The sequence below is a fragment of the Ranitomeya variabilis genome, chromosome 2, assembly GCF_051348905.1.
Source record: "Ranitomeya variabilis isolate aRanVar5 chromosome 2, aRanVar5.hap1, whole genome shotgun sequence".
Lineage (NCBI taxonomy): Eukaryota > Metazoa > Chordata > Amphibia > Anura > Dendrobatidae > Ranitomeya > Ranitomeya variabilis.
The window spans coordinates 1,080,771,316-1,080,797,725 of record NC_135233.1 but is presented as its reverse complement, the minus strand read 5'-3'; the positions used below and the strand labels follow the sequence as shown (position 1 = coordinate 1,080,797,725).

Below are 26,410 nucleotides of genomic sequence, written 5' to 3'. Positions count from 1 at the left end.
GGGCATGGGTGGCATATTTTTGTGTAAGAAAGCAGCCTTGTGTAGTCTTATACAATTCCATTACCACCCCGCTATGGTAGTTCTAGTTGAACTCAACCTTTGGCATCAGTGTTTGCTCTCTTTCTATCTCAAAACAGATTTCAAAATGTTTACTAATGGCTCAAACTTTGACCTCTTTTAATTATTTATAGTCCTTAATTTATAATCCTTTTCAATCTCAAATCCCGAGTAAATTCATCCAGATAGAGTTACAAATGGAGGTCATAGCTATTGTGTTAATAACATTATTCACTCTCTATATTATACATTATTTATACAACTGGATGAATAACAAGAACAAAACATTTCCTCCGGGACCCAGAAAACTGCCACTGATTGGAAATCTGCATATTGTGTTCTTAAAGGGGCTTCATCAAACTATATTAAAGGTAAGTGACAATCTCTTTTATATGACTTTTTATACAACTAACAAGGTAACTAGGGGATTTGTTGGAAGTGCTCGCCAATATTAAAGTGGAAAGTAAAGGTTGGGGGCACCCCTGGTCAAAACTACTGTTGTGCACAGTTAAGCAAGCAGAACATGAAATGATCTCTAAAAGGACTAAAGTTAAAGGTGACACATTTCCTTTGTATGTTAGACAAAAAAAATATATATTTTTTTCATCTTTTACATTTTTTAAAGTACAAAATGGAAAATTGGCCAATGCAAAAGTTTGGGCACCCTACATGGTTAGTATCTTGTAGCACCACCTTTTGATAGCACCACAGCTTGTAAATCCTATCTGTAGCCAGCTAGGAGTCTTTCACTTCTTTTTTTGAGGGATTTTCATCCAATCTTCCTTTTAAATTTCTTCCAGTTCTGTGAGATTCCTGGGTCGTCTTGCATGCACTGCTATTTTGAGGTATAGCCACAGACTTTTATTTATGGTAAGATCAGTTGACTGCGAGGGCCATTGTAAAACCTTCAGCTTGCACCTTTTGTGGTAATCTGTTGTGGATTTCATCTTTTAACCTTCAGATTTTCTTTATAGATAATGTTATGTTTGCATCAATAATTTGTTGAAATGTCATTAAATCCAGTCTTTCTTCTACTCATGAAAATTTCCTTGTGCCATTAGCTGCAACTAGTGTTGAGTGATACCTTCCGATACTTGAAAGTATCGGTATCCGATAGTATCGGCCGATACCCGAAAAATATCGGATATCGCCGATACCGATACCCGATACCAATACAAGTCAATGGGACACAAGTATCGGAAGCTATCCTGGATGGTTCCCAGGGTCTGAAGGAGAGGAAACTCTCCTTCAGGCCCTGGGATCCATATTCATGTAAAAAATAAAGAATTAAAATAAAAAATATGGATATACTCACCCGTCCGGCGGCCCCTGGACCTTACCGATGTAACAGGCAGCCTCTGTTCCTAAGAATGAGGAGTTTAGGATCTTTGATGACGTCGCGGCTTGTGATTGGTCGCGTGACCGCTCATGTGACCGCTCACGCGACCAATCACAAGCCGCGACGTCATCGCAGGTCCTAAACTCCTCATTCTTAGGAATGGAGGCTGCCGGTTACATCGGTAAGGTCCAGGGGCCGCCAGACGGGTGAGTATATCCATAATTTTTATTTTAATTCTTTATTTTTTACATGAATATGGATCCCAGGGCCTGAAGGAGAGTCTCCTTTCCTCCAGACCCTGGGAACCATACACTGGGAACTTCCGATTCCGATTTTCGATATCACAAAAATATCGGAACTCGGTATTGGAATTCCGATACCGCAAGTATCGGCCGATACCCAATACTTGCGGTATCGGAATGCTCAACACTAGCTGCAACACAACTCCAAAACATGAAAACCCAATGCTTAATGGTTGGTGAGATGTCCTTTTCCTAATATTCTGTGCCCTTTTTTCTTCAATAAAAACTGTTGGAGAGAAATAGCGCAATAAGGTTTTATCCGAGATTAAGTAGTCAATCCATGGTAATAGCCCTCACCAGATGTAGCTTAAGACAAGCATTGGAAAGATTCACTGCCGCAGATCCATGAAGGACCGGCCATTGAGAATACAATATAGGAGAACGTGGTCAAATTCTGCGCTGCTCAATCATTGTAGTCCAAAGGTATTATTAAAAGTGGTTTTTATTCAACTAGTTTCTGAGTACCAGATGAAGGAGTTCTTTGAAACTCAGAAATGTGTTGAATAAAAAACACTTTTAATAATACCTTTGGACTACGATGATTCAGCAATGCAGAATTTAACCACACTCTTCTATATTGTTTTCTTTTTTCTTCACACATACCTTTGATCATTGTGGCAAAAAGCGTTCTATTTTAACCTGATCGGTATACAGGTATACAGGGCTTGTTTCCAAAATGCATCAGGCTTGTTTAGATGTTTTTTTCATTATGGATTTTAGGGTGAGGATTAGTGTTGAGCGATACCGTCCGATACTTGAAAGTATCGGTATCGGAAAGTATCGGCCGATACCGGCAAAGTATCGGATCCAATCCGATACCGATACCCGATACCAATACAAGTCAATGGGACTCAAGTATCGGACGGTATTCCTGATGGTTCCCAGGGTCTGAAGGAGAGGAAACTCTCCTTCAGACCCTGGGATCCATATAAATGTGTAAAATAAAGAATTAAAATAAAAAATATTGCTATACTCACCTGTCCGACGCAGCCTGCACCTCAGCGAGGGAACCGGCAGCGTTGTTTGTTTAAAATTCGCGCTTTTACTTGGTTACGTGAAGTCCCGGCTTGTGATTGGTCAGGGCGGCCATGTTGCCGGGACGCGGACCAATCACAGCAAGCCGTGACGAAATTACGTCACGGCTTGCTGTGATTGGTCCGCGTCCCGGCAACATGGCGCCGTGACCAATCATAAGCCGGGACGTCACTGGAGGCTGGACACGCGCGCTTTTTAAAATACGTGCATGTCCAGCCTCCCGTGACGTCACGGCTTGTGATTGGTTAATGGCGGCCATGTTGCCGGGACGCGGACCAATCACAGCAAGCCGTGACGTAATTTCGTCACGGCTTGCTGTGATTGGTCCGCGTCCCGGCAACATGGCCGCCCTGACCAATCACAAGCCGGGACTTCACGTAACCAAGTAAAAGCGCGAAATTTAAACAAACAACGCTGCCGGTTCCCTCGCTGAGGTCCAGGCTGCGTCGGAGAGGTGAGTATAGCAATATTTTTTATTTTAATTCTCTCTTTTACACATTATTACATTAATGTTGTTGCAATACCCGATACCCGATACCACAAAAGTATCGGATCTCGGTATCGGAAATTCCGATACAGCAAATATCGGCCGATACCCGATACTTGCAGTATCGGAATGCTCAACACTAGTGAGGATGCAAGAGAGGTTTTCTTCTGATGACTCTTCCATGAAGTATTGTATTTGTACAAGCATCTCTGAACATTAGAACAATGTACCACAACTCCAGAGTCTGCTAAATCTTTCCTTTCTGCTAAGTCTTTTGCAGTCAAGTGAGGGTTCTAATTTTTCTCTCTAGGAATCTTACAAGCATCTCTCACTGATATTTTGCTTGGTCTTCCAGACCTTATCTGGACCTCCACTGTTCATCTTAATTTCTATTTCTTAATTCCATTTCAAACTAAGGAAAGGCAACTTGAAAACACTTTGCTATATGTATACAGTATATATGCATAACCTAAAATACAAAGGAAATGTGTCATCTTTACTTTAGTGCTTTTAGAGATCATTTCATCTTCAGTTTGCTTAACTGTTCAAAATAATTGTAGCTTTGACCAGGGGTGCCCAAACTTTTACATGACATTGTAGACTGTTCATCTGTGCTACCTCCTAAGTGATCAACTGAATTAAGTAGAGGAAACCTATTTACAAATGTTCAATTGTCCCGAAGTTGCACTACAGGTAAAGTTCAGTTTTACACATTTCTCATAAAAATAAATAAGCTAAAGGTCATAATTGAAACTATAGTTTAATCTCCAAATGATGTGCTTTAGTAATTATGACAGTTTAGGCACAAAGCATTTAGGCTTGTCATGTTTAATACAGGTAAGACAAAAAATAATTTGGCTTATGTAAATGGTCGTAGTTTGGTTTTCCCATTTTTTCAACATGAACAAGATAGCAGAAGAAGGTTACAACTGCTGGAGAATGATTCTAGAAATGTGTGAGTTTGCCAAAATATGATTTTGTCAGATTCAATCAAATTCAGCAAGCAAATTCAATTTGCATCAAATTTATTTATATTTATTCAAATTTTCCATTTATCGATTCTTGTTATGCTCTGAGGTCCCTCCACTCCTTAGAGAGTAATAAAAGGGGTAAAAAAAGTGTAAAATTCACCTCTACCTTGCTCTTGACTAAGCCTCAAGATGCTTTGACAAGGCCTCACAAAGTCTTGATAATCTGAGGGGTGATGCACATAATGACATTGCCTGAGTTCTAGTCTGTGACGCACATTATGACATGGCATATGAGCTAAAGTCCATTTACACTTCTTGACATGTAACACTTTAAGGCCTACTGATCAGCTACTTGTTTGCTGATTGACTGTTGTTTAATAGCCTCTTCAAACAGGCCAACCGAGCATCAGATGTGCAGTGAAAGAAGTGTAATAGTGCAGATCTTAACACGGGATGATGTGCTGCTGAAAATGATGATCATATGTGCAACTCTAATGATCATTTCACAAGATGAATGGAGCTGTGAAACGAGTGTTCTTAAGAATGATACTTGTACAGTGTAAATTTACCTCTGCTTAGTGACAAATGTCATCATGTTGTGGGAAGCCTAGCAGCAGAATCCGTTTTTTTTGGCAATTTGTTCTGTTGTTATCTAACAAAATAGTGGGCCAAAATTTTTCTGGATTTGTTTTAGAGATATAAAAGGGTGAAAAAAAAAAAAAATGTTAAGATTGGTGGATTGCGCTAGATAAAATAAATAATAAAGCATAATCAAAACCCGGGGTCCACCGTGCAGAGATGGAAAACTGCTGCTAGTGAATAATGATCGAATACATGGCGAATGATTACCCATACACACTGGGTTGAACACCACTCAATGTGAACAGCACATGAACTGAACTCGCACACAGAAATGAAACAGATGCTCTGCAACTGAGCTATATCACTTGCACACAGAAACGAAAGAGATGCTCGGCAACTGAGCTGTTTCACTCATACACAGAAACGGAACAGATGCTCTGTATAATACCCTGACTAGAGTTGTGCCCTTTCTGGAACTCTACTGTGCTAACTGCACACATGTAGGAACCAGTTGCTAAGCCAACAGCTAATTGCCCCCACTGATGCTAGTTGCCTGCCTATGTATACAGTCCCAAGGCAACACAGGCACAAAACACATGCAGACAGAGTAGTAGAGTATCCACTGGAAAACGCCATGCATAAATGATACTAGCACACCGGCATGTGCCTCTGAGAGCCTTTTATAAACTAGACACATGTCCAGATGGATAGGACCTTGTCCGTGGACTAATCCTTAGCTGCCACATCACCAGGGCAGCTGATGTCCGTCTACAAATAAGAAGATGCCACCTTACAGACATGCTCAGTAAGGTGACTTCTGGACATAGACTCCAGAGCTTCAAGCTTTAGCTGCCTATCACTGATTGCTGTAGACTTGGCTGGAGAGCCAGCAGTAAGCAAACGAACACTGTGAGCTTGAGCAAGACATTGGGACCGACGTCTATGCTCAGCAGCACCCACAGTGGCCGAATCTGAATGGGAGACTGCAAAGGCAGATAAGGCTTTGGATCTATCCCATGCAGCGGGAAGATCCCAAGGCCTAACATTATCCCCCTTAACATCCCCTCCCTGTTGACGTTTGCCATGCTTGGTAGTCACCACAAGCTGGGAGGCGTGGATGTGCTCTTGCTCTTCGGCCAAAGCTCTCCTTTGCTGCAACTGCTCAGTTGTCCTTTTAATACCACCTGGGGGCACTTAGGCCTTAAGACACAGCGTCTCACAGAAACTGCCACATTCCTGTATGCTCCCTGTCACCCAATCAATCTGGGGAGAATGGCTGCACAGCCAAGGCATGCCCAGAAGTATCTAATTCATACCCTCAGGAATGACAAGAAACAAGACTGTCTCCTGATGTCTTTGAGACATATTGAGAGTAAGAGGTAGTCTGATGGAAAATCGGGGTGGGTAAAATAGACCCAATAGCCACTCGGATGGACATCGGCTTAGGAAGCATCACTACTGGGAATGCGTGCCATTGGGAGAAGGTAGCAGACATGAAATTTCCCTCTGCTCCGGAGTCCACGCAAGCCCTAGCATTGAGAGTAATCGACCCAAATGACAAAGAAACCCCAAAGGCCAATTTGCAAGACGCATCAGCTGGCACTAGTGAGCCTCTGCCTAAAGCCACCAGATGCTGTGATTGTCTCTGATGCTTGGGACATTCATTGGCAAAATAACTAGACTGCCTGCAGGCAAAAAATAGTACAGAGTGGGTGGTAGATTCCGCTCAAGAGACATCCATGGGCTCTACAGGATCATCTGCCTGAGTTGAGGCAATTATGGGTTTGGTAAAGTTCAGAGCCAACTGAATCCCAGAACTACTCTGAGCTCGCTCCAATCCCCATTCAACATGCCGGAGATTTATGTGAGAGGACACAGATGTTAATACCTCCAGAGTGGTGGGCATCTCTCTAGTGGCCAAAGCATCCCTGATATGAACCCTTCCAAAAGACAGGTATTAAAACCTTATCAGGCCACTCCACCTTTGAAGCCAGAGTATGGAATTAGATGGCAAATTGGCTAACGAAGGACGAACCCTGAGTTAATGCCAGGAGTTGGAGTGCGGTATCATGGGTTACCTGTGGCCCAAAAAGAACGCTTTCAGGACACCCAAAAAATGAGAGGCATTAAGGATCAGTTGGTCACCTCCTTCCCATAACTGTGCTGTCCATTTCAATGCTCTGCCTGAAGAGAAGGAAATCACAAATCCCACCTTGGTTCATTCAGTTGGGAATCGCACAGCCAGTAACTCCAAATAGATAGAGCACTGATTCACGAACCCTCTACAGGCCTTGCATTCCCCAGGAAATTTGTTGGGCAGCAAAAAACATGGCACAGAGGGAACAGGGACCACAGCAGAAACCATAGAAGCTGCTTTGCTAGCTGCCTGATCTGCCACAGAAGCCAAATCGACAGCTGCAGCCGACTGCTCAAGTGAGGACAACTTGCTCACCAGCTGTTGAATTGCTGGAGTTACTGCTCATCCGCCATCTGTAGCCAGACCCTGGCATTAGTATACTGTTAGGGTTGGCGGATTGTGCTAAATAAAATAAATAAAAAACCGCAATCGCAACCCGGGGTCCACCTTGCAGAGATGGAACACTGCTGCTAGTAAATAATGATGGAATACACAGCGAGCGATTACCTGTACACACTGGGTTGAATGCCACTCAGTGTGAGCAGCACATGAACTGCACTCGCACACAGAAATGAAGCAGATGCTATGCAACTGAGCTGTGTCACTCGCACACAGAAATGAAAGAGATGCTCTGCAACTGAGCTGTGTCACTCTCACACAGAAATGGAACAGATGCTCTGCAACTGAGCTGTGTCACTCATACACAGAAATGAAAGAGATGGCTCAGCAACTGAGCTATGTCACTCGCACACAGAAATGGAACAGATGCTCTGCAACTGAGTTGTGTCACTCGCACACAGAAATGAAAGCGATGCTCTGCAACTGAGCTGTGTCACTCACACTCTGAAATCAAAGACATGCTCTGCAACTGAGCTGTGTCACTCGCACACAGAAATGGAACAGATGCTCTGTATAATACCCTGACTACGGTTGTACTTAATCTGGAACTCTACTGTGCTTACCGCATACATGTAGTAACCAGATGCTAAGCCAATGGCTAATTGCCCCCACTGACACTAGCTTCCTGCCAATGTGTACAGTCCCTAGGCTAGGCAGACACACAACACATGCAGACAGAGTGGTAGAGTATCCACTGACAACAGCCACACATAAATTATACTATCACACCTGCAAGCGCCTCTGAAAGCCTTATATACACTAGACTCATAATCAGACGTACAGGACTGTGCCCGTGGACCAATTCAGAACTGCCACATCACCAGTGCAGCTTACATCCATCCATAAATGAGAAGACGCCACCTCACAGACATGCTCAGTAAGGTGATTTCTGGACTTAGACTCCAGAGCTTCAGGCTTCAGCTGCCTATCACTCGTTGCTATAGATTTGGCTGGAGAGCCAGCAGTAACCAAACGAACACTGTGAGCCTGAGCAAGATGCTGGGACTAACGCTCTGACTGGGAGACGGCAGAGGCAGATAAGGCTTGGGATATATCCCATGCAGCGGGAAGATCCTGATGCCTTACAATATATATATATATATATATATATATATATATATATATATATATATATATATATATATATATATATATATATATATATATATATATATATGTACAGTGGGGAAAATAGGTATTTGATCCCTTGCTGAATTTGTAAGTTTGTCCACTGACAAACAACATGAACAGTCTATCATTTTAAGGGTAGGTTCATTTTAACATTGAGAGATAGAATATCAAAAATAAAATCCAGAAAATTATACTGTATAAATTATATAAATTTATTTGCATTTTGCAGTGAGAAATAAGTATTTGATCTCTCTGGCAAACAAGACTTAATACTTGTGGCAAAAACCCTTGTTGGCAAGCACAGCAGTCAGATGTTTTTTGTAGTTGATGATGAGGTTTGCGCACATGTCAGAAGGAATTTTGGTCCACTCCTCTTTGCAGATCTTCTCTAAATCAGTAACATTTTGAGGCTGTCGCTTGGATTAAGGTCTGTAGACTGGCTAAGCCACTCCATGACCTTAATGTGCTTCTGTTTGAGCCACTCCTTTGTTGCCTTGGCTGTATGTTTTTGGTCATTTTCTTGTTGGAAGACTAAGCCACAACCCTTTTTAATGTCCTGGAGGAGGGAAGGAGGTTGTCATACAGGATTTTATGGTACATGGCTCCATCTATTCTCCCATTGATGCAGAGAAGTAGTCATGTGCCATTAGCAGAGAAACACCCCAAAACATAATGTTTCCACCTCCATGATTGACAGTTCCTTTGATCAAAGGCAGCGTTTTTCTTCCTCCAAACAAGACGAGTTGAGTTAATGCCAAAGACCTCAATTTTTGTCTCATCTGACCTCAGCACTTTCTCCCAATCACTCACAAAATCATCCATGTGTTCATTGGTAAACTTCAGACGGGCCTGTACATGTGCCTTCTTGAGCAGGGGGACCTTGCGGGCACTGCAGGATTTTAAACATTTACGGTGTAATGTGTTACCATTGGTTTTCTTGGTGACTGTGGTCCCAGCTGCCTTGAGATAATTAACAAGCTCCCTTTGTGTAGTTTTAGGCTGATCTCTCGTCTTCCTCATGATCAAGCATACCTCACGAGGTGAGATTTTGCATGGTGCTCCAGATCGATGCTGATTGACAGTCATTTTGCATTTCTTCCATTTTCTCACTATTGCACCAACAGTTGTCTCCTTCTCACCCAGCGTATTACTTATGGTTTTGTAGCCCTCTCCAGCTTTGAGCAGGTCTTTGATCTTGTCCTTTTAAAGCTGTTTGTTCTTGCCCATATTGTAGAGGTTAGAGTCTGACTGATTAATTGAGTCTGAGGACAGGAGTGTATTATAAAGGTGACTATGTACAGTAAGACAGCTGTCTTTGATGCAGGTAACAAGTTGATTAGGAGAGTCTAACTGGTCTGTAGGAGCCAGAACTCTTAATGGTTACTAGGGGATCAGATACTTATTTATAATTGCAAAATGCAAATAAATTTATATAATCTATAAAGTGTGATTTTCTTGATTTTATTTTTGATATTCTATCTCTCAATGTTAATATTAACCTACCCTTAAAATTATAGACTGTTCATGTCTTTGTCAGTGGGCAAAATCAGCAAGGAATACTTATTCCCTCCCAATACTACTCAGTTGGGAGTGGAATGAGGTATCTCGGGAACCATGTCTTTAACAGTTATGCTGGTTTATTTCACTCCTCATAAACTACATGACAGGAAAACTTAACTACAGCCTTTGTTCTGTACAAAATTAAACATAGTAAAAATTCCATACAATATTGGGGGTTTGCCCACTTGGGTAACAGTTCAGCTTCTTAGTCATTTAGCAACGGCACATAATCCTAGAGATCCGCACACCTCTATACACTGAACATGTGTGAGACAAACAGGCCCCATTTTACAATGAGAACCACACCAGGGGTTTTAATATTGTGAAAAGCTGTCCAACCAAATTCAGCTGCACACATTATTATTATTATTATTATTCATTGTTATAGCGCCATTTATTCCATGGCGCTTTACAAGTGAGGAGGGGTATACATAATAAAAACAAAAATAAAAACAAGTACAATAATCTTAAACAATACAAGTCATAACTGGTACAGGAGGAGAGAGGACCCTGCCCGCGAAGGCTCACAATCTACAAGGGATGGGTGAGAATACAGTAGGCGAGGATAGAGCTGGTCATGCAGCGGTTGGTTGATCGGTGGTTACTGCAGGTTGTAGGCTTGTCGGAAGAGGTGGGTCTTCAGATTCTTTTTGAAGGTTTCGATGGTGGACGAGAGTCTGATGTGTTGTGGTAGAGGGTTCCAGAGTAGGGGTGATACGCGAGAGAAATCTTGTATACGATTGTGGGAAGAGGAGATAAGAGGGGAGTAGAGAAGGAGATCTTGTGAGGATCGGAGGTTGCGTGTAGGAAAGTACCGGGAGATGAGGTCACAGATGTAAGGAGGAGACAGGTTGTGGATGGCTTTGTACGTCATGGTTAGGGTTTTGTACTGGAGTCTCTGGGCAATGGGGAGCCAGTGAAGGGATTGACAGAGGGGAGAGGCCGGAGAATAGCGGGGGGACAGGTGGATTAGTCGGGCAGCAGAGTTTAGAATAGATTGGAGGGGTGCGAGAGTGTTTGAGGGGAGGCCACAGAGCAGGAGGTTGCAGTAGTCAAGGCGAGAGATGATGAGGGCATGGACTAGGGTTTTTGCAGATTCTTGGTTGAGGAATGAACGGATTCGTGCAATATTTTTGAGTTGAAGTCGGCAGGAAGTGGAAAGGGCTTGGATATGTGGTTTGAAGGAGAGATCAGCGTCAAGGATAACCCCGAGGCAGCGAGCTTGTGGGACTGGGGAGAGTGGGCAGCCATTTACTGTAATGGATAGGTTCGTTGGGGGGTCACGTGAGATGGGGGAAAGATGATGAATTCTGTTTTGTCCATGTTAAGTTTCAGAAATCTAGCAGAGAAGAAGGATGAAATAGTGGACAGACATTGAGGGATTCTGGTTAGTAGGGAGGTGATATCTGGTCCAGAGATGTAGATCTGTGTGTCATCAGCATAGAGGTGATACTGAAAGCCATGAGATTCTATGAGCTGTCCCAGGCCAAAGGTGTAAATGGAGAAGAGCAGGGGCCCAAGGACTGAACCTTGAGGAACTCCGACAGATAGGGGGCGAGGTGAGGAGGTGGTGTGTGAGTGGGAGACGCTGAATGTCCGGTCTGTTAGGTATGATGAGATCCAGGATAGGGCCAAGTCTGTGATGCCAAGCGATGAGAGGGTCTGTAATAATAGGGAATGGTCCACTGTGTCAAAGGCAGCCGACAGGTCGAGGAGGAGGAGAACAGAGTAGTGTCGCTTGCTCTTGGCGGATAAGAGGTCATTGGTGACCTTAGTTAGGGCAGTTTCAGTGGAATGGTGTGACCGGAAGCCAGATTGTAAGCGGTCAAAGAGGGAGCAAGAAGAGAGATGGGAGGACAGTTCAAGGTAGACGTGTTGTTCCAGTAGTTTTGAGGCATAGGGGAGAAGTGATATAGGGCGATAGCTAGATACAGAGGATGGGTCAAGAGAGGGCTTTTTGAGGATAGGTGTGATGGAGGCATGTTTAAAGCTTGAGGGGAAAACACCAGTTGTTAGTGATAGGTTGAAGAGATGGGTTAGGGTTGGGATGAAGATTGTGGTGAGGTCTGGGATGAGGTGGGATGGGAGCGGGTCAAGTGCACAGGTGGTGAGATGTGATTTTGAGAGTAGAGTGGCGAGTTGATCTTCTGTAATGGTGGAGAAGTTGGTTTTGGAGGTGGAGGGTAGGGAAGTTGGGAGGAAGGGCTCTGGGGCTTGTTGACCAAAACTGTCTCTGATGTTATCAATCTTCTGCTTCAAGAATGAGGCAAAGTCTTCAGCAGAGATAAGTGGGGAGGGAGGAGGTGCTAGGGGACGGAGGAGAGAATTGAAGGTGTTGAATAACTGTTTAGGGTTGTGAGACAGGGAGGATATGAGAGATGAGAAGTAGGTTTGTTTAGCTGTGGTGAGTGTGGCCTTGAAAGTAGTGAGGGACTGTTTGAATGCGATGAAGTGGTCGTTGGAGTGGGATCTTTTCCATCTGCGCTCAGCAGCCCTGGAAGCTCGCCTCAGTTCTTTGGTCAGGCTGCTGTGCCAGGGCTGTCTGTTGATTTTGCGAGCTTTGGTATGTGTAAGTGGGGCAGCAGATTCCAAAGCTGCAGCGATTGTGGTGTTATATAGAGCGACAGCATCATCCACATTGTGTAAGGAACTTATGTCTGTGAGAGGGAGGAGGGATTCAGAGAATGAATGTAGGTCAAGATGTTTAAGATTTCTGCGAGGGTGTGAAAGTTTGTGGGGTGGGGACTCTAGACATGGAGTGGAGAGAGATGAGAATGTGAGAAGGTTGTGGTCAGAGAGAGGAAGAGGTGAGTTAGAGAGGTTAGATAGGGAGCAGAGGCGGGTGAAGATGAGGTCCAGTGTGTGACCATTTTTGTGAGTGGCTGCAGAAGACCATTGAGTGAGGCCGAAGGAGGAAGAGAGAGATAGAAGTTTAGTGGCAGCTGAGAGGGAGGTGTCAATGGGGATGTTGAAATCGCCCATGATGATAGTGGGGATGTCTGCAGAAAGGAAATGAAGTAGCCAGGTGGTGAAGTGGTCAAAGAAGATGGTGGCTGGTCCTGGGGGGCGGTAAATGACAGCCAGTTGGAGGTTGGAGGGGGAGTAGATGCGCACAGAGTGCACCTCAAAGGAAGGGAGGGTAACAGAGGGTGGCAGTGGGATTGGGGTGAAGGAGCAGTTATCTGACAGGAGAAAACCAACTCCTCCGCCATGCTTGCTGCTGGGGCGGGGTGTGTGAGAAAGGTGGAAGCCACCGTAAGAGAGTGCAGCAGGAGAGGCTGTGTCAGAAGGGGTGAGCCAGGTTTCGGTGATGGCGAGGAAGGAAAGTTTGGTAGTAACAAAAAGATCATGGATGTAGGAAAGCTTGTTACAGACAGAGCGAGCGTTCCACAGAGCTCCTGTTAGTGGGACTGGGGAAGCGGAGGCTGGGTGAATGGGTATAAGGTTAGAGAGGTTACGGAAGTTTGTGATGGAGCGTGGGTGGGAGGTAGAAATGACTGTGGGAATGTGGTGAGGAGGACCAGGATTTGGAGAGATATCACCAGCAATGAGAAAGAGCAGAGATAGTGTTAGCAGGTGGGAGCAGGAGAGGGCGTGAGGGGGCTGCCTGTGCTTTGAGACAGAGGATTGTATGTTAAGGAACAGTTCTGAGGAGGAGGTGAGATGGATGGGGAGGATTGAAGAGGAGATGAACAGTTCCTTACTTGGTGTGGGGATTGGGGGAGGTAGCAGAAAGTGAAAGAATATAGGGGTAAAAGTGACAACAAACAGAAACATTGTTTGCAGTGACAGACCAGTTCCCTTCAGTTCCAATTCAGGTTTTAATTCTAATGTAATCCACACTTTTAGAACACACTTCTAGAAATCACACTGCAGACTGAAGTCATGCAGACTTGTGCTAGGCAATATATGGAAAACTAAGTGCGTTCAGGTGTGGAGCAGAGAGGAGTGGTCTCTGCTCATCTTGGTCAGAGAATTAAGGGTGACCAGATGCATACAATCAAGACTAAGTAAACAAGGTCATAAATATCACAGAGTAAGTTGGGGGTTAGCTGAAAGGCATACCATCACAGTGCTAGGAGCAGAGGAAAGTCTATGTGCAAAGCTGGGTGATGTATTATGTGCACTTCATAGGAGAGCTGGATGAACATACCATCACAATGCTAGGAGCAGAGGAAAGTCTATGTGCAAAGCTGGGTGATGTATTATGTGCACTTCATAGGAGAGCTGGATGAACATACCTGTTGGAAGAATAGAGATGCTTGTTAGAGTGCGATGGTGGCAGGTAGCAGGGCACAGTCTGTATACATCTTTCAGGTTTTAATTCTAATGTAATCCACACTTTTAGAACACACTTCTAGAAATCACACTGCAGACTGCAGACTGCAGACTGCAGACTGCAGACATTAACCCCTTTCCAACATCGGGTGTTAATGTGTGCGGATGTCGGACTCCCTCACTTTGTTGTGGGCTCCGTAGGTGAGCCCACATCTTTCCCAGCACATGTCAGCTGGGAAATCGCAATCTACCTATGGCTATTAACCCGTTAAATGCCACTCTCAAACTCTGGTAGCAGCATTTAGCATTCGCTTCAGGAAATACGCCCATTGGTGACCCCCATCACATGATCATGGGTCACCGATGGGTTGACTTGACAACAGGTAGTCGGCCCTCATAGTAAGTCAGCAATTCTACATACAGGTGATCTGATCATTGCCTGTATGTAACAGAGCCGATCAGACAAGTGCAGCTTCTGGACCACCCTGGGAGACTATTGAAGCATGCAAAAAATAAAAAAAAGTTTTACAAAATATAATTTTTTTAAAAAAAAATATGAAAGTTCAAATCATCCCCCTTTTGCCCCATTCAAAATAAAACAATAAAAAAATCAAACTTACACATATTTGGCATCGCTGAGTTCAAAATCGCCCGATCTATTAATATAAAAAAAAATAACCCTATTGCTAAACGGCGAAATGAGAAAAAAACGCAAAATGCCAGAATCACGTTTTTTTGGTCACCGCAACTTTGCATTAAAATGCAATAATGGGCGATCAAAATATAGTATCTGCCCCTCAGCACGGCACACAAAAAATAAGCCCTTACTCAACCCGAGATCATGAAAAATGGAGATGCTATGGGTATCGGAAAATGGGGCAATTGTTTTTTTTTTATAAACTTGGGATTTTCCTTCACCACTTAAATAATTCATGTTTAGTGTTTATTAACTTGTAATCACCTGGAGAATCATAATGTCAGGTTAGTTTTAGCATTTAGTGAACATGGTGAAAAAAAAACAGTGGGATTGCACTGTTTTTGCAATTTCACTGCGCTTGGAATTTTATTCCTGTTGTCAAGTACATGACATGCTAAAACTAATGGTGTATTTCAAAATTACAACTCGTTCCGCAAAAAACAAGCCATCACATGGCCATTTTCACCCCAAAATAAAAAACTTATGACTCTGGGAAGAAGGATAGCAAAAAATGAAAATGAAAAACCAAAAATATCTCTGGTCATTAAGGGGTTAAAACTAACCCTCTCATGGCCAATTAACCCCTCTTTATACTTTATGTACTAGAGCATTACTCCAGGTTTACATCACAGAGGACATCCACATCTGTGATACATATCTCTCATACACTATGTGTTTGGCAGCCACCATATAAATATATATAATAGTCACGTCTTCATGTCCTGCTGTGTCTCATATCATGAATTCAACATAATGAAGTTATCTAGTATTTATTTTACTATGATTGCCTTTTTGAAGCTCTCAAAGGTCTATGGTCCGGTGTTTAGTATTCAGATGGGCACGACGAAGATGGTGGTGTTAGCTGGATATGATGCTGTTAAAGATGCCCTGATAACGCATGCTGAAGATTTTGAAGAACGACCTAAAGTTCCAATATTTCAGAAAATGGATAATGGAATGGGTAAGATAGTAACAAGGAAAAAGTATCCTATACTATGACTTCTTCATACTTTACCATCATACTTTATTATCAGTTAATGACTGTTAAAAACTCAAAGGGACCTTCCAGAATTTTGCATTGACGACTTGTCCTCTGGAAATCAAAAAGAGAATCAGCCACACTCAAGTAGTTTGAAGATTATGCAAAAAATAGTATTTCCTTATTCATGCGTATAAACATCACAGGGGGCCCCTGATATATGCTGTAGTAGTTGTGGACAATAAGGTTAACATTTCCACCAGGGGCAGTCTTTGTGAAAACCTCACTGAAAAAATAAATACATAATTTAATATGCTGTACATATATACGTGAGCATACACATAAATCAAAATCAGGAACTCCATGTCAAATCAATAAATCCCAGTAGACAGAAATATAGACACTATATACAGTATTATATACAATTATCTGGTGTAGTGCAAAAGATATACAATTATACACTATCTCTGAAAAATACCATCACATATATGCAGGAGCAGCAGGAAAAACGCAAAAGAATCGCATACATTATGCAGAGGTTATATATATTCAGATAGCTCAGGTAAATTGATCAAGGTGTTAAAACAATGTGACAACCTTGTGACAAGAGAAAATGTAAGGGATAACGAAATGTAGGGGCAACTCCCAATTGGGCTAAAGAAAGGAAAATAAATAGGGGATGTCAGGAAAAAAAGCCATAAGTAAAGGAACAAGGGATAATGTAAGAGTAGGAAAAGAAAGGAGATCCAGCTCAACGATGCAGTGAAAAATCCATAACTTTATTCACTTCCAATAGTATAGTGTAAGGATAAAATATGGTATCATGACTAAGGGTGCTGTGCCACCGGAAACGCGTTGATCTTGGATTTTATTCTATTGCACGCTGATGTTTTATCCTTACACTATACTATTGGAAGTGAATAAAGTTATGGATTTTTCACTGCATCGTTGAGCTGGATCTCTGTTGTGAATTCTGTTTGTGGGCTCCCCCGGTGGTGTTTTATGGTAGTGCCACTTATTTGCCTTCTTCTATCCTTGATCACCTGTTGACACCCATTAGGGGAGTTTCCTATTTAAGGCTGCTTGGCTGCTGGTCTGATGCCGGCCAACAATGTATCAGTAGCATTCTGTTGCATTCTCCTGCCTCAAGATCCTGTTCAGCTAAGTTGAATTTTGTTTCTAGTTAATGCTATTTTTGTCCAGCTATTTGCAATGTGACTCTCTGTAGCTGGAAGCTCTCGTGGACTGGAATTGCCACTCCAGTGGCATGGGTTGTCACTGGAGTTTTAAAGTAATTTCAGGATGGTGTTTTTGAGTAGTGTTTTGAAGTTGACCGTGAAGTGACTCTTTCCTGTACTTCTGCTATCTAGTAAGCGGACCTCACTGTGCTAAATCTGCTGTTCATCCTACGTATGTCTTTTCCTCTTGACTCACCGTCAATATCTGTGGGGGGCTGCTATCTTCTTTTGGGGTTCATCTCTGGAGGTAAGGTAGGCCTGTATATTCCTCTGATAGGGGTAGTTAGATCTCCGGCTGGCGCGTGGTGTCTAGGGCATCGTAGGAAACACTCCCCGGCTACTTCCAGTGTCGTGTCAGGTTCAGGTCACGGTCACTTTAGTTCCCATCACCCGAGAGCTAGTCCGTTGTTATTTTGATTTCCCTGCCATTGGGAAAATCATAACAGTTTGGCCGGCCAACATGTGTTAAAACTATGCACTAAAGCAGGAAAGGATATGAAAAGGTTTTTTTTTCCTTCTGTGTTTGGAAAGTGCACCTTAGTGCTTATTTGTATTTCTTGCTTAAACTGCAGTCTTCAGCCTTTTTTTTTTTTCCTCTCCTCTTAATCTCTGAATGGCTTTGGTTACACCTGTTTGAATCATGGATCCACAGAGTTTGGTTGCAGGTCTGAATAACCTGGCTACAAAGGTCCAGAACTTACAAGATTTTGTTATACGTGCTCCAATGTCTGAACCTAAGATCCCTATGCCTGAATTTTTTACCGGAGACAGATCCCGTTTTTTGAATTTCAGAGAGAATTGTAAATTGTTTTTGTCTCTGAAATCTCACTCTGCTGGTGATCCTGCGCAACAGGTTAAAATTGTTATTTCTCTATTGCGGGGTGACCCACAAAGTTGGGCATTTGCATTGTCGCCAGGGGATCCTGCGTTATTAAATGTAGATGCGTTTTTTCTGGCTTTGGGGTTGCTTTATGAAGAACCTAATTTAGAGATTTTGGCTGAGAAAGCCTTGATAGCTCTTTCCCAAGGGCAAGATGAAGCTGAGATATACTGCCAAAGATTTCGTAAGTGGTCGGTGCTTACTAAATGGAATGAGTGCGCTCTGGCAGCTAATTTCAGAGAAGGTCTCTCTGATGCCGTGAAGGATGTCATGGTGGGGTTCCCTGTGCCTACAGGTCTGAATGATGCCATGAAATTGGCTATCCAGATTGATCGGCGTTTAAGGGAGCGCAAATCTGTGCACCATATGGCGGTAACTTTTGAGCAAAAACCTGTGCACCATATGGCGGTATCTTCTGAGCAAAAACCTGTGCACCATATGGCGGTATCTTCTGAGCAAAAACCTGTGCATCATTTGGCGGTGACCTCTGAAGAGGCACCAGAGCATATGCAATGCGATAGTGTATTGTCTAGAGGCGAACGACAGAATTACAGGCGCAAAAATGGGTTGTGCTTCTATTGTGGAGATCCAGCTCATGTTATATCAGCATGCTCTAAACGCATAAAGAAGGTTGATAAAAAGGTTGATAAATCTTTTTCTATGGGTACCTTGCAGTCTAAATTTCTTTTGTCCGTGACATTGATTTGTACTTTATCATCTGTTACTGTGGATGCTTATGTGGATTCTGGCGCCGCTCTGAGTCTCATGGATTGGTCCTTTGCCAAGCGTTGTGGGTTTGATTTAGAGCCTCTGGAGGTTTCTATTCCCTTAAAGGGTATTGATTCTACACCTTTGGCTAGCAATAAACCACAATATTGGACACAAGTTACTATGCATCTTTCCCCAGACCATCAGGAGATTATTCGTTTCCTTGTGTTATATAATCTACATGACATATTAGTACTTGGATTACCATGGTTACAAATTCATAATCCAGTCTTGGACTGGAGATCAATGTCTGTGCTGAGCTGGGGATGTCGGGGGATTCATGGGGATGCACCTTTGGTTCCCATTTCTTCATCTACTCCCTCTGAGATCCCAGCATTTCTGTCAGATTTTTATGATGTCTTTCAGGAGCCTAAAACTGATTCTCTCCCCCCTCACAGAGAGTGTGACTGCGCTATTGAGTTGATTCCCGGTAGTAAATTTCCTAAGGGTCGCTTGTTTAATTTTTCTGTACCTGAACATACTGCTATGCGGGAGTATATCAGAGAATCTTTGGAAAAGGGTCATATTCGCCCCTCTTTGTCTCCACTGGGGGCAGGGTTTTTCTTTGTGGGTAAAAAGGATGGTTCATTGAGACCTTGTATCGACTATCGACTTCTGAATAAGATTACAGTTAAATACCAGTACCCGTTACCTTTACTGACTGATCTTTTTGCTCGCATAAATGGGGCGAAGTGGTTCACTAAGATCGATCTACGTGGTGCGTATAATTTGGTGCGGATTAAGCAGGGGGATGAGTGGAAGACCGCATTTAATACGCCTGAAGGCCATTTTGAGTATTTGGTAATGCCTTTCGGTCTCGCGAATGCCCCTTCCGTTTTTCAGTCCTTTATGCACGATATTTTCCGTGAATATCTGGATAAATTTATGATTGTGTATTTGGATGATATTTTGATTTTTTCGGAGGACTGGGAATCTCATGTTCAACAGGTCAGGAGAGTTTTTCAGGTTTTACGAGCTAATTCTCTATTTGTGAAGGGCTCAAAGTGTATTTTTGGGGTTCAGAGAATTTCCTTTTTGGGATATATTTTTTCCCCTTCATCTATGGAGATGGACCCTGTTAAGGTTCAGGCTATTTGTGATTGGATACAACCTACTTCTCTAAAGAGTCTTCAGAAATTCTTGGGATTTGCTAATTTCTATCGCCGATTCATAGCGGGTTTTTCTGCCATTGATAAACCTTTGACTGATTTGACCAAGAAGGGTGCTGATGTTGCTAATTGGTCCTCTGCGGCTGTGGAGGCCTTTCGGGAGCTTAAGCGCCGTTTTTCTTCTGCTCCTGTGTTGCGCCAGCCTGATGTTTCGCTCCCGTTCCAGGTTGAAGTAGATGCTTCCGAGATCGGAGCAGGTGCAGTTTTGTCGCAGAAAGGTCCTGACTGCTCAGTGATGAGACCATGTGCGTTTTTCTCTCGAAAGTTTTCGCCCGCTGAGCGAAATTATGATGTTGGAAATCGGGAGCTCTTGGCCATGAAGTGGGCATTTGAGGAGTGGCGTCATTGGCTTGAGGGTGCTAGACACCAGGTGGTGGTCTTGACTGACCACAAAAATCTAATTTATCTTGAGTCAGCCAGGCGTCTGAATCCTAGACAGGCGCGCTGGTCGTTGTTTTTCTCTCGATTTAACTTTGTGGTTTCATATCTGCCTGGGTCTAAGAATGTGAGGGCGGATGCCCTCTCTAGGAGTTTTGAGCCTGACTCGCCTGGTGATTCCGAACCTACTGGCATCCTGAAGGATGGGGTGATATTGTCAGCTGTCTCCCCAGACCTGCGGCGCTCTTTGCAGGAGTTTCAGGTGGATAGGCCTGATCGCTGTCCGCCTGGTAGACTGTTTGTCCCTGATGACTGGACCAGTAGAGTTATTTCGGAGGTTCACTCTTCCGCGTTGGCAGGTCATCCTGGAATTTTTGGCACCAGGGATCTGGTGTCTAGGTCCTTCTGGTGGCCTTCCTTGTCTCGAGATGTACGTATTTTTGTGCAGTCTTGTGATGTTTGTGCTCGGGCTAAGCCCTGCTGTTCCCGGGCCAGCGGGTTGTTGTTGCCCTTGCCTATTCCTAAGAGGCCTTGGACGCACATCTCTATGGACTTTATTTCTGACCTTCCTGTTTCTAGTAGGATGTCCGTCATCTGGGTGGTGTGTGACCGTTTTTCCAAGATGGTTCACTTGGTACCTTTGCCCAAATTGCCCTCCTCCTCTGAGCTGGTCCCTCTATTTTTTCAGAATGTTGTGCGTTTGCATGGTATTCCTGAGAATATAGTGTCTGACAGGGGTACTCAGTTTGTGTCTAGATTTTGGCGGGCGTTCTGTGCCAGGATGGGCATCGACTTGTCTTTTTCGTCTGCATTCCATCCTCAGACTAATGGCCAGACTGAGCGTACTAATCAGACCTTGGAGACTTACTTGAGGTGTTTTGTGTCCGCTGATCAGGACGATTGGCTTGATTTTTTGCCATTGGCAGAGTTTGCCCTTAACAATCGGGCCAGTTCTGCCACTTTGGTTTCTCCATTTTTTTGTAATTCAGGGTTTCACCCTCGCTTTTCGTCTGGTCAATTGGAGTCTTCGGATTGTCCTGGAGTAGATGCTGTGGTTGATAGAATGCATCAGATTTGGGGACAGGTTGTGGACAATCTGAAGTTGTCCCAGGAGAAGACTCAACAGTTCACTAATCGTCATCGGCGTGTCGGTCCTCGTCTTTGTGTTGGGGACCTGGTTTGGTTGTCTTCTCGATTTGTTCCTATGAAGGTCTCGTCTCCTAAGTTTAAGCCTCGGTTTATCGGCCCTTATAGGATTCTGGAGGTTCTCAATCCTGTGTCCTTTCGTTTGGACCTCCCAGCATCTTTTACTATTCATAATGTTTTTCATCGGTCATTGTTGCGGAGGTATGAGGTGCCGGTTGTTCCGTCTGCTGATCCTCCTGCTCCTGTGCTGGTTGAGGGTGAGTTGGAGTATGTGGTGGAAAAGATCTTGGACTCCCGTGTTTCCAGACGGAAACTTCAGTATCTGGTTAAGTGGAAAGGCTATGGTCAGGAGGATAATTCTTGGGTGACAGCATCTGATGTTCATGCTCCTGATTTGGTTCGTGCATTTCATAGTGCTCATCCAGATCGCCCTGGTGGTTCTGGTGAGGGTTCGGTGCCCCCTCCTTAAGGGGGGGGTACTGTTGTGAATTCTGTTTGTGGGCTCCCCCGGTGGTGTTTTATGGTAGTGCCACTTATTTGCCTTCTTCTATCCTTGATCACCTGTTGACACCCATTAGGGGAGTTTCCTATTTAAGGCTGCTTGGCTGCTGGTCTGACGCCGGCCAACAATGTATCAGTAGCATTCTGTTGCATTCTCCTACCTCAAGATCCTGTTCAGCTAAGTTGAATTTTGTTTCTAGTTAATGCTATTTTTGTCCAGCTATTTGCAATGTGACTCTCTGTAGCTGGAAGCTCTCGTGGACTGAAATTGCCACTTCAGTGGCATGAGTTGTCACTGGAGTTTTAAAGTAATTTCAGGATGGTGTTTTTGAGTAGTGTTTTGAAGTTGACCGTGAAGTGACTCTTTCCTGTACTTCTGCTATCTAGTAAGCGGACCTCACTGTGCTAAATCTGCTGTTCATCCTACGTATGTCTTTTCCTCTTGACTCACCGTCAATATCTGTGGGGGGCTGCTATCTTCTTTTGGGGTTCATCTCTGGAGGTAAGGTAGGCCTGTATATTCCTCTGATAGGGGTAGTTAGATCTCCGGCTGGCGCGTGGTGTCTAGGGCATCGTAGGAAACACTCCCCGGCTACTTCCAGTGTTGTGTCAGGTTCAGGTCACGGTCACTTTAGTTCCCATCACCCGAGAGCTAGTCCGTTGTTATTTTGATTTCCCTGCCATTGGGAAAATCATAACAGATCTCCTTTCTTTTCCTGTTCGTCTACGCCTTGACACAGCGGCTCCGTGCTCCGAGTCCTTGGGAATGTCAGTATGGTGAGCTGGACTTTGTTTATTTCTATAATGTAAGAGTCCAAGTTCAAGAGGATAGGCTATCAATATTTTATTAGTAGGGGCTTGAACAATGGGACCTCTATGTTCCACTAAACAAGGAGGCAGTGGAAATTACTGAAGAGTCAACACCCCTGCAGAACCTGGAGCAGATGTGTTTGGTACTACAGCTCAACCCTTAAAGAGCACCAGAGCTACAGATGTCACTATTTCCCTCTTGTTCTGCTAATTGATGGGGATCCAGTGGATCTGGTCCTCTATAATTTTACATATGAAAACCTTTAGAGAATTTTTTTTTCACTTAAAGGGAACCGATCTAGTTATTCAGGGTAAAAATTATTTCAAGATCATTGGACCATAGCCAGAGACAAGACTGTGACTGTGCCCTCGTCTGGCTCTTCTCAACACTGCTAGAGGTTATTGACAGGTCTATTACTCATGTATACATGGATCTTCAAATTTCTTTGCGATTTATACAGCCCGCGATTTGGACATCTTAAATCACGTGACAGATTCCCTTTAAATGCATGCATTTTTGGCCAGTAGAAAAATATTTAGAATTGAGAGTCCTCAGTGGTTGATGCCTTTTAATGGCTAACTGAAAATATGGTAACAAATTGGCCAACTTTGGTCAATAATCATTTTTGCATTTGGGTTTCGTTAAAACTTTTGCATCATTTTCCTTCAATCACCTTCAAGCTGCTCTGATTTGACATTGTTGGCTGCAGAATGAGTTTGCTAAGTATCCGATCATGTAGCTGGTCCGAACAGGAGAATTACTGAACCTTATTTTATGTCCTCTTGGCTGATTTATGATCTCAGTGTTCAGCTCAGCTTTCATCTGATCACAAATGAACTAAGGGTGTGTTTCCACAGTCAGGAAATGCTGCATGTTTGACCCTGCGTAGAGCCGAAGCATCGAACCCGCAGTGTCCAGATTTTACAGCATAGTGGAGGGGATTTCCTGAAATCCTGTCTCCACTATGCATTAAAAGACGCCTGCGGCAGACCCGAGTAAACGGACATGCGGCTCGTCTTTTTAGAACGCAGCATGTCTTACAATGCGGAGACGCTCCGTCGCCACACTGTAAATTACCCTTAGATAATCATTAGACGAAGTAGAACCGCATCTAATGATTAGTCACATGTGTAGTAACTGCGTAAATGCAGCTTACTGCATATGTCTCCTAATTTAAATAAGGTGTTTCCTGTTCCACCGCCGGAAGTCCACGTCCACTGCAGTTCTCGCGATAACTTGGCTTACCGTGAGAACTGCCGTGCACGTGACCGGGGGTTTTCATCAGTCACTAGTCTGGTTCTCACGGTCAGCTGATCAGCTGATTGTGAGAACACTGCAGTGTAGGTGATCGCTGGAGAGTTATCTCCAGTGATCATCTACAGGCCCTGCTATGTCTGGATATCAGGTATCCAGAAGTAGCAGAGCTGGACTCGTCATGGGACACTCGTTATTAAGGACTGCATTGGACACAAGGAGTATACTGTTAGTTTATTATTTTTTTCATTTTTTCCAGATGATCAATGGCTTCACTTGGATTACCAAAACAATAACGATGTCAAAACTGTGTGGTGTTTGATTTCTTTAAAATACTTTATTCTGCATGTGTGTGTGTGTGTGTGTGTGTGTGTTTTATTAACCCTTTCACTACTATATGATTAGTAATGATAGGTATCTTATTGATGCCTCTCCATTACTAAGCCAGCTTAATGTCACCTTACAAAGCTGACATTAACCCCTTATTACCCCATATCCAACCGCTACAGGGGAGTGGGAAGAGAGGGGCTAAGCGCCGGAATTGACGACATATCTGGGGCGGCTCCGGGCTGGTATTTGCAGCTAGGGGGGCAATATCCATGGCCCCTTTCTAGGCCATGAATTTCAGCCCGCAGCTGTCTGCGTAGCCTTTCTGGCTATAAATTATAGGGGGACCCCACGTCATTTTTTGGGGGTCCCCTAATTTATTAACCAGTAAAGCCTATATATACAGCTGCAGGCTGATATCCATAGACTGGGAAGCTTCATGGGTATTAACCCCTTCCCAGGCTACATCCATCTGCCCCCAGTCACTGGCTTTCCCTCTCTGGCGCAGAAAATTGCGTGCGAGCCCACACCATTTTTTTTTCATTTTTTTAAATTAAACAGATATTGCGTTTAAGGCTGGGGTCACACTTATGAGAAACTCGCAAGAGTCTCTCGCCTCAATACCCGGCACTGCCACCGGCACTTGGACCGGAGCCTGTTGTGATTTTGCTTTTTGCTCCCTCTAGTGGTCATTAGTGATTTGACTCTGGAGCGTCTGTCTTTTCCTATATCCTCACCTGGGCCGTTAGTTCAGGGGCGTTGCTATATAAGCTCCCTGGACCTTCAGTTCAATGCCTGGCATCGTTGAAATCAGAGCTAATCTGTTGTGCTCTTGTCCTCTGATCCTGGTTCCTGTTTTTCAAGCTAAGTCTGCTTCTTTGCTTTTTGCTTTTGTTTTGTTTGGTATTTTTGTCCAGCTTGTTCCTATCTGTATCCTGACCTTTGCTGGAAGCTCTAGGGGGCTGGTGTTCTCCCCCCGGACCGTTAGACGGTTCGGGGGTTCTTGAATCTCCAGCGTGGATTTTTATAGGGTTTTTGTTGACCAGATAAGTTATCTTGCTATATTCTGCTATTAGTAAGCTGGCCTCTCTTTGCTGAACCTGGTTCATTTCTGTGTTTGTCATTTCCTCTTACCTCACCGTTATTATTTGTGGGGGGCTTGTATCTTGCTTTGGGGTCCCTTTCTCTGGAGGCAAGAGAGGTCTTTGTTTTCTTCTCCTAGGGGTAGTTAGATTCTCCGGCTGGCGCGAGTCATCTAGCGATCACCGTAGGCATGATCCCCGGCTACTTCTAGTGTTGGCGTTAGGAGTAGCTATTTGGTCAACCCAGTTACCACAGCCCTATGAGCTGGATTTTTGTATCTTGCAGACTTACACGTTCCTCTGAGACCCTGTCCACTGGGGTCATAACAGTATGCCAGGCCAGTATTAAATGTTTAATGCATTGCAGAAGTGGGATTATAAGAAAGAAAATTTTGAGGTTTTTTTTTCCCTCTCTCATTTTTTTTTTTCTTTTCCCCTTTACCTCAGAGTGGCTTAAGCTTGCTGCAGACATGAATGTCCAGACCTTGATTACAAGTGTGGACCAGCTTGCCGCTCGTGTGCAGGGTATACAAGATTATGTTACCAGAAATCCTAGGTCTGAACCCAAGATTCCGATTCCTGAACTGTTTTCAGGAGACCGATTTAAGTTTAGGAATTTCAGGAATAATTGTAAATTATTTTTGTCCCTGAAACCTTGTTCGTCTGGAGACTCTGCTCAACAAGTAAAAATTGTTATTTCATTCTTACGGGGTGACCCTCAGGATTGGGCTTTTTCGTTGGCGCCAGGAGATCCGGCATTGGCTGATATTGATGCGTTTTTTCTTGCGCTCGGTTTACTTTATGAGGAACCCAATCTTGAGATTCAGGCAGAGAAAGCCTTGCTGGCTATGTCTCAGGGCCAGGACGAGGCTGAGGTGTATTGCCAAAAATTTCGGAAATGG

General features: G+C 43.7%; 1 protein-coding gene across 1 annotated transcript in view; it reads left to right on the top strand.

Moving 5' to 3' along the window:
• The first annotated feature begins 245 nt into the window (after positions 1–245).
• Positions 246–26,410, top strand: part of LOC143808729 (cytochrome P450 2K4-like) — a 98,021-nt gene continuing 71,856 nt past the window's right edge. Inside the window, exons 1-2 of the mRNA XM_077291671.1 lie at positions 246–428; positions 15,774–15,936. Of these exons, the coding sequence (XP_077147786.1) occupies positions 255–428; positions 15,774–15,936 (337 nt within the window). The 5' untranslated portion in view covers positions 246–254. The remainder of the gene's footprint in view (positions 429–15,773; positions 15,937–26,410) is intronic.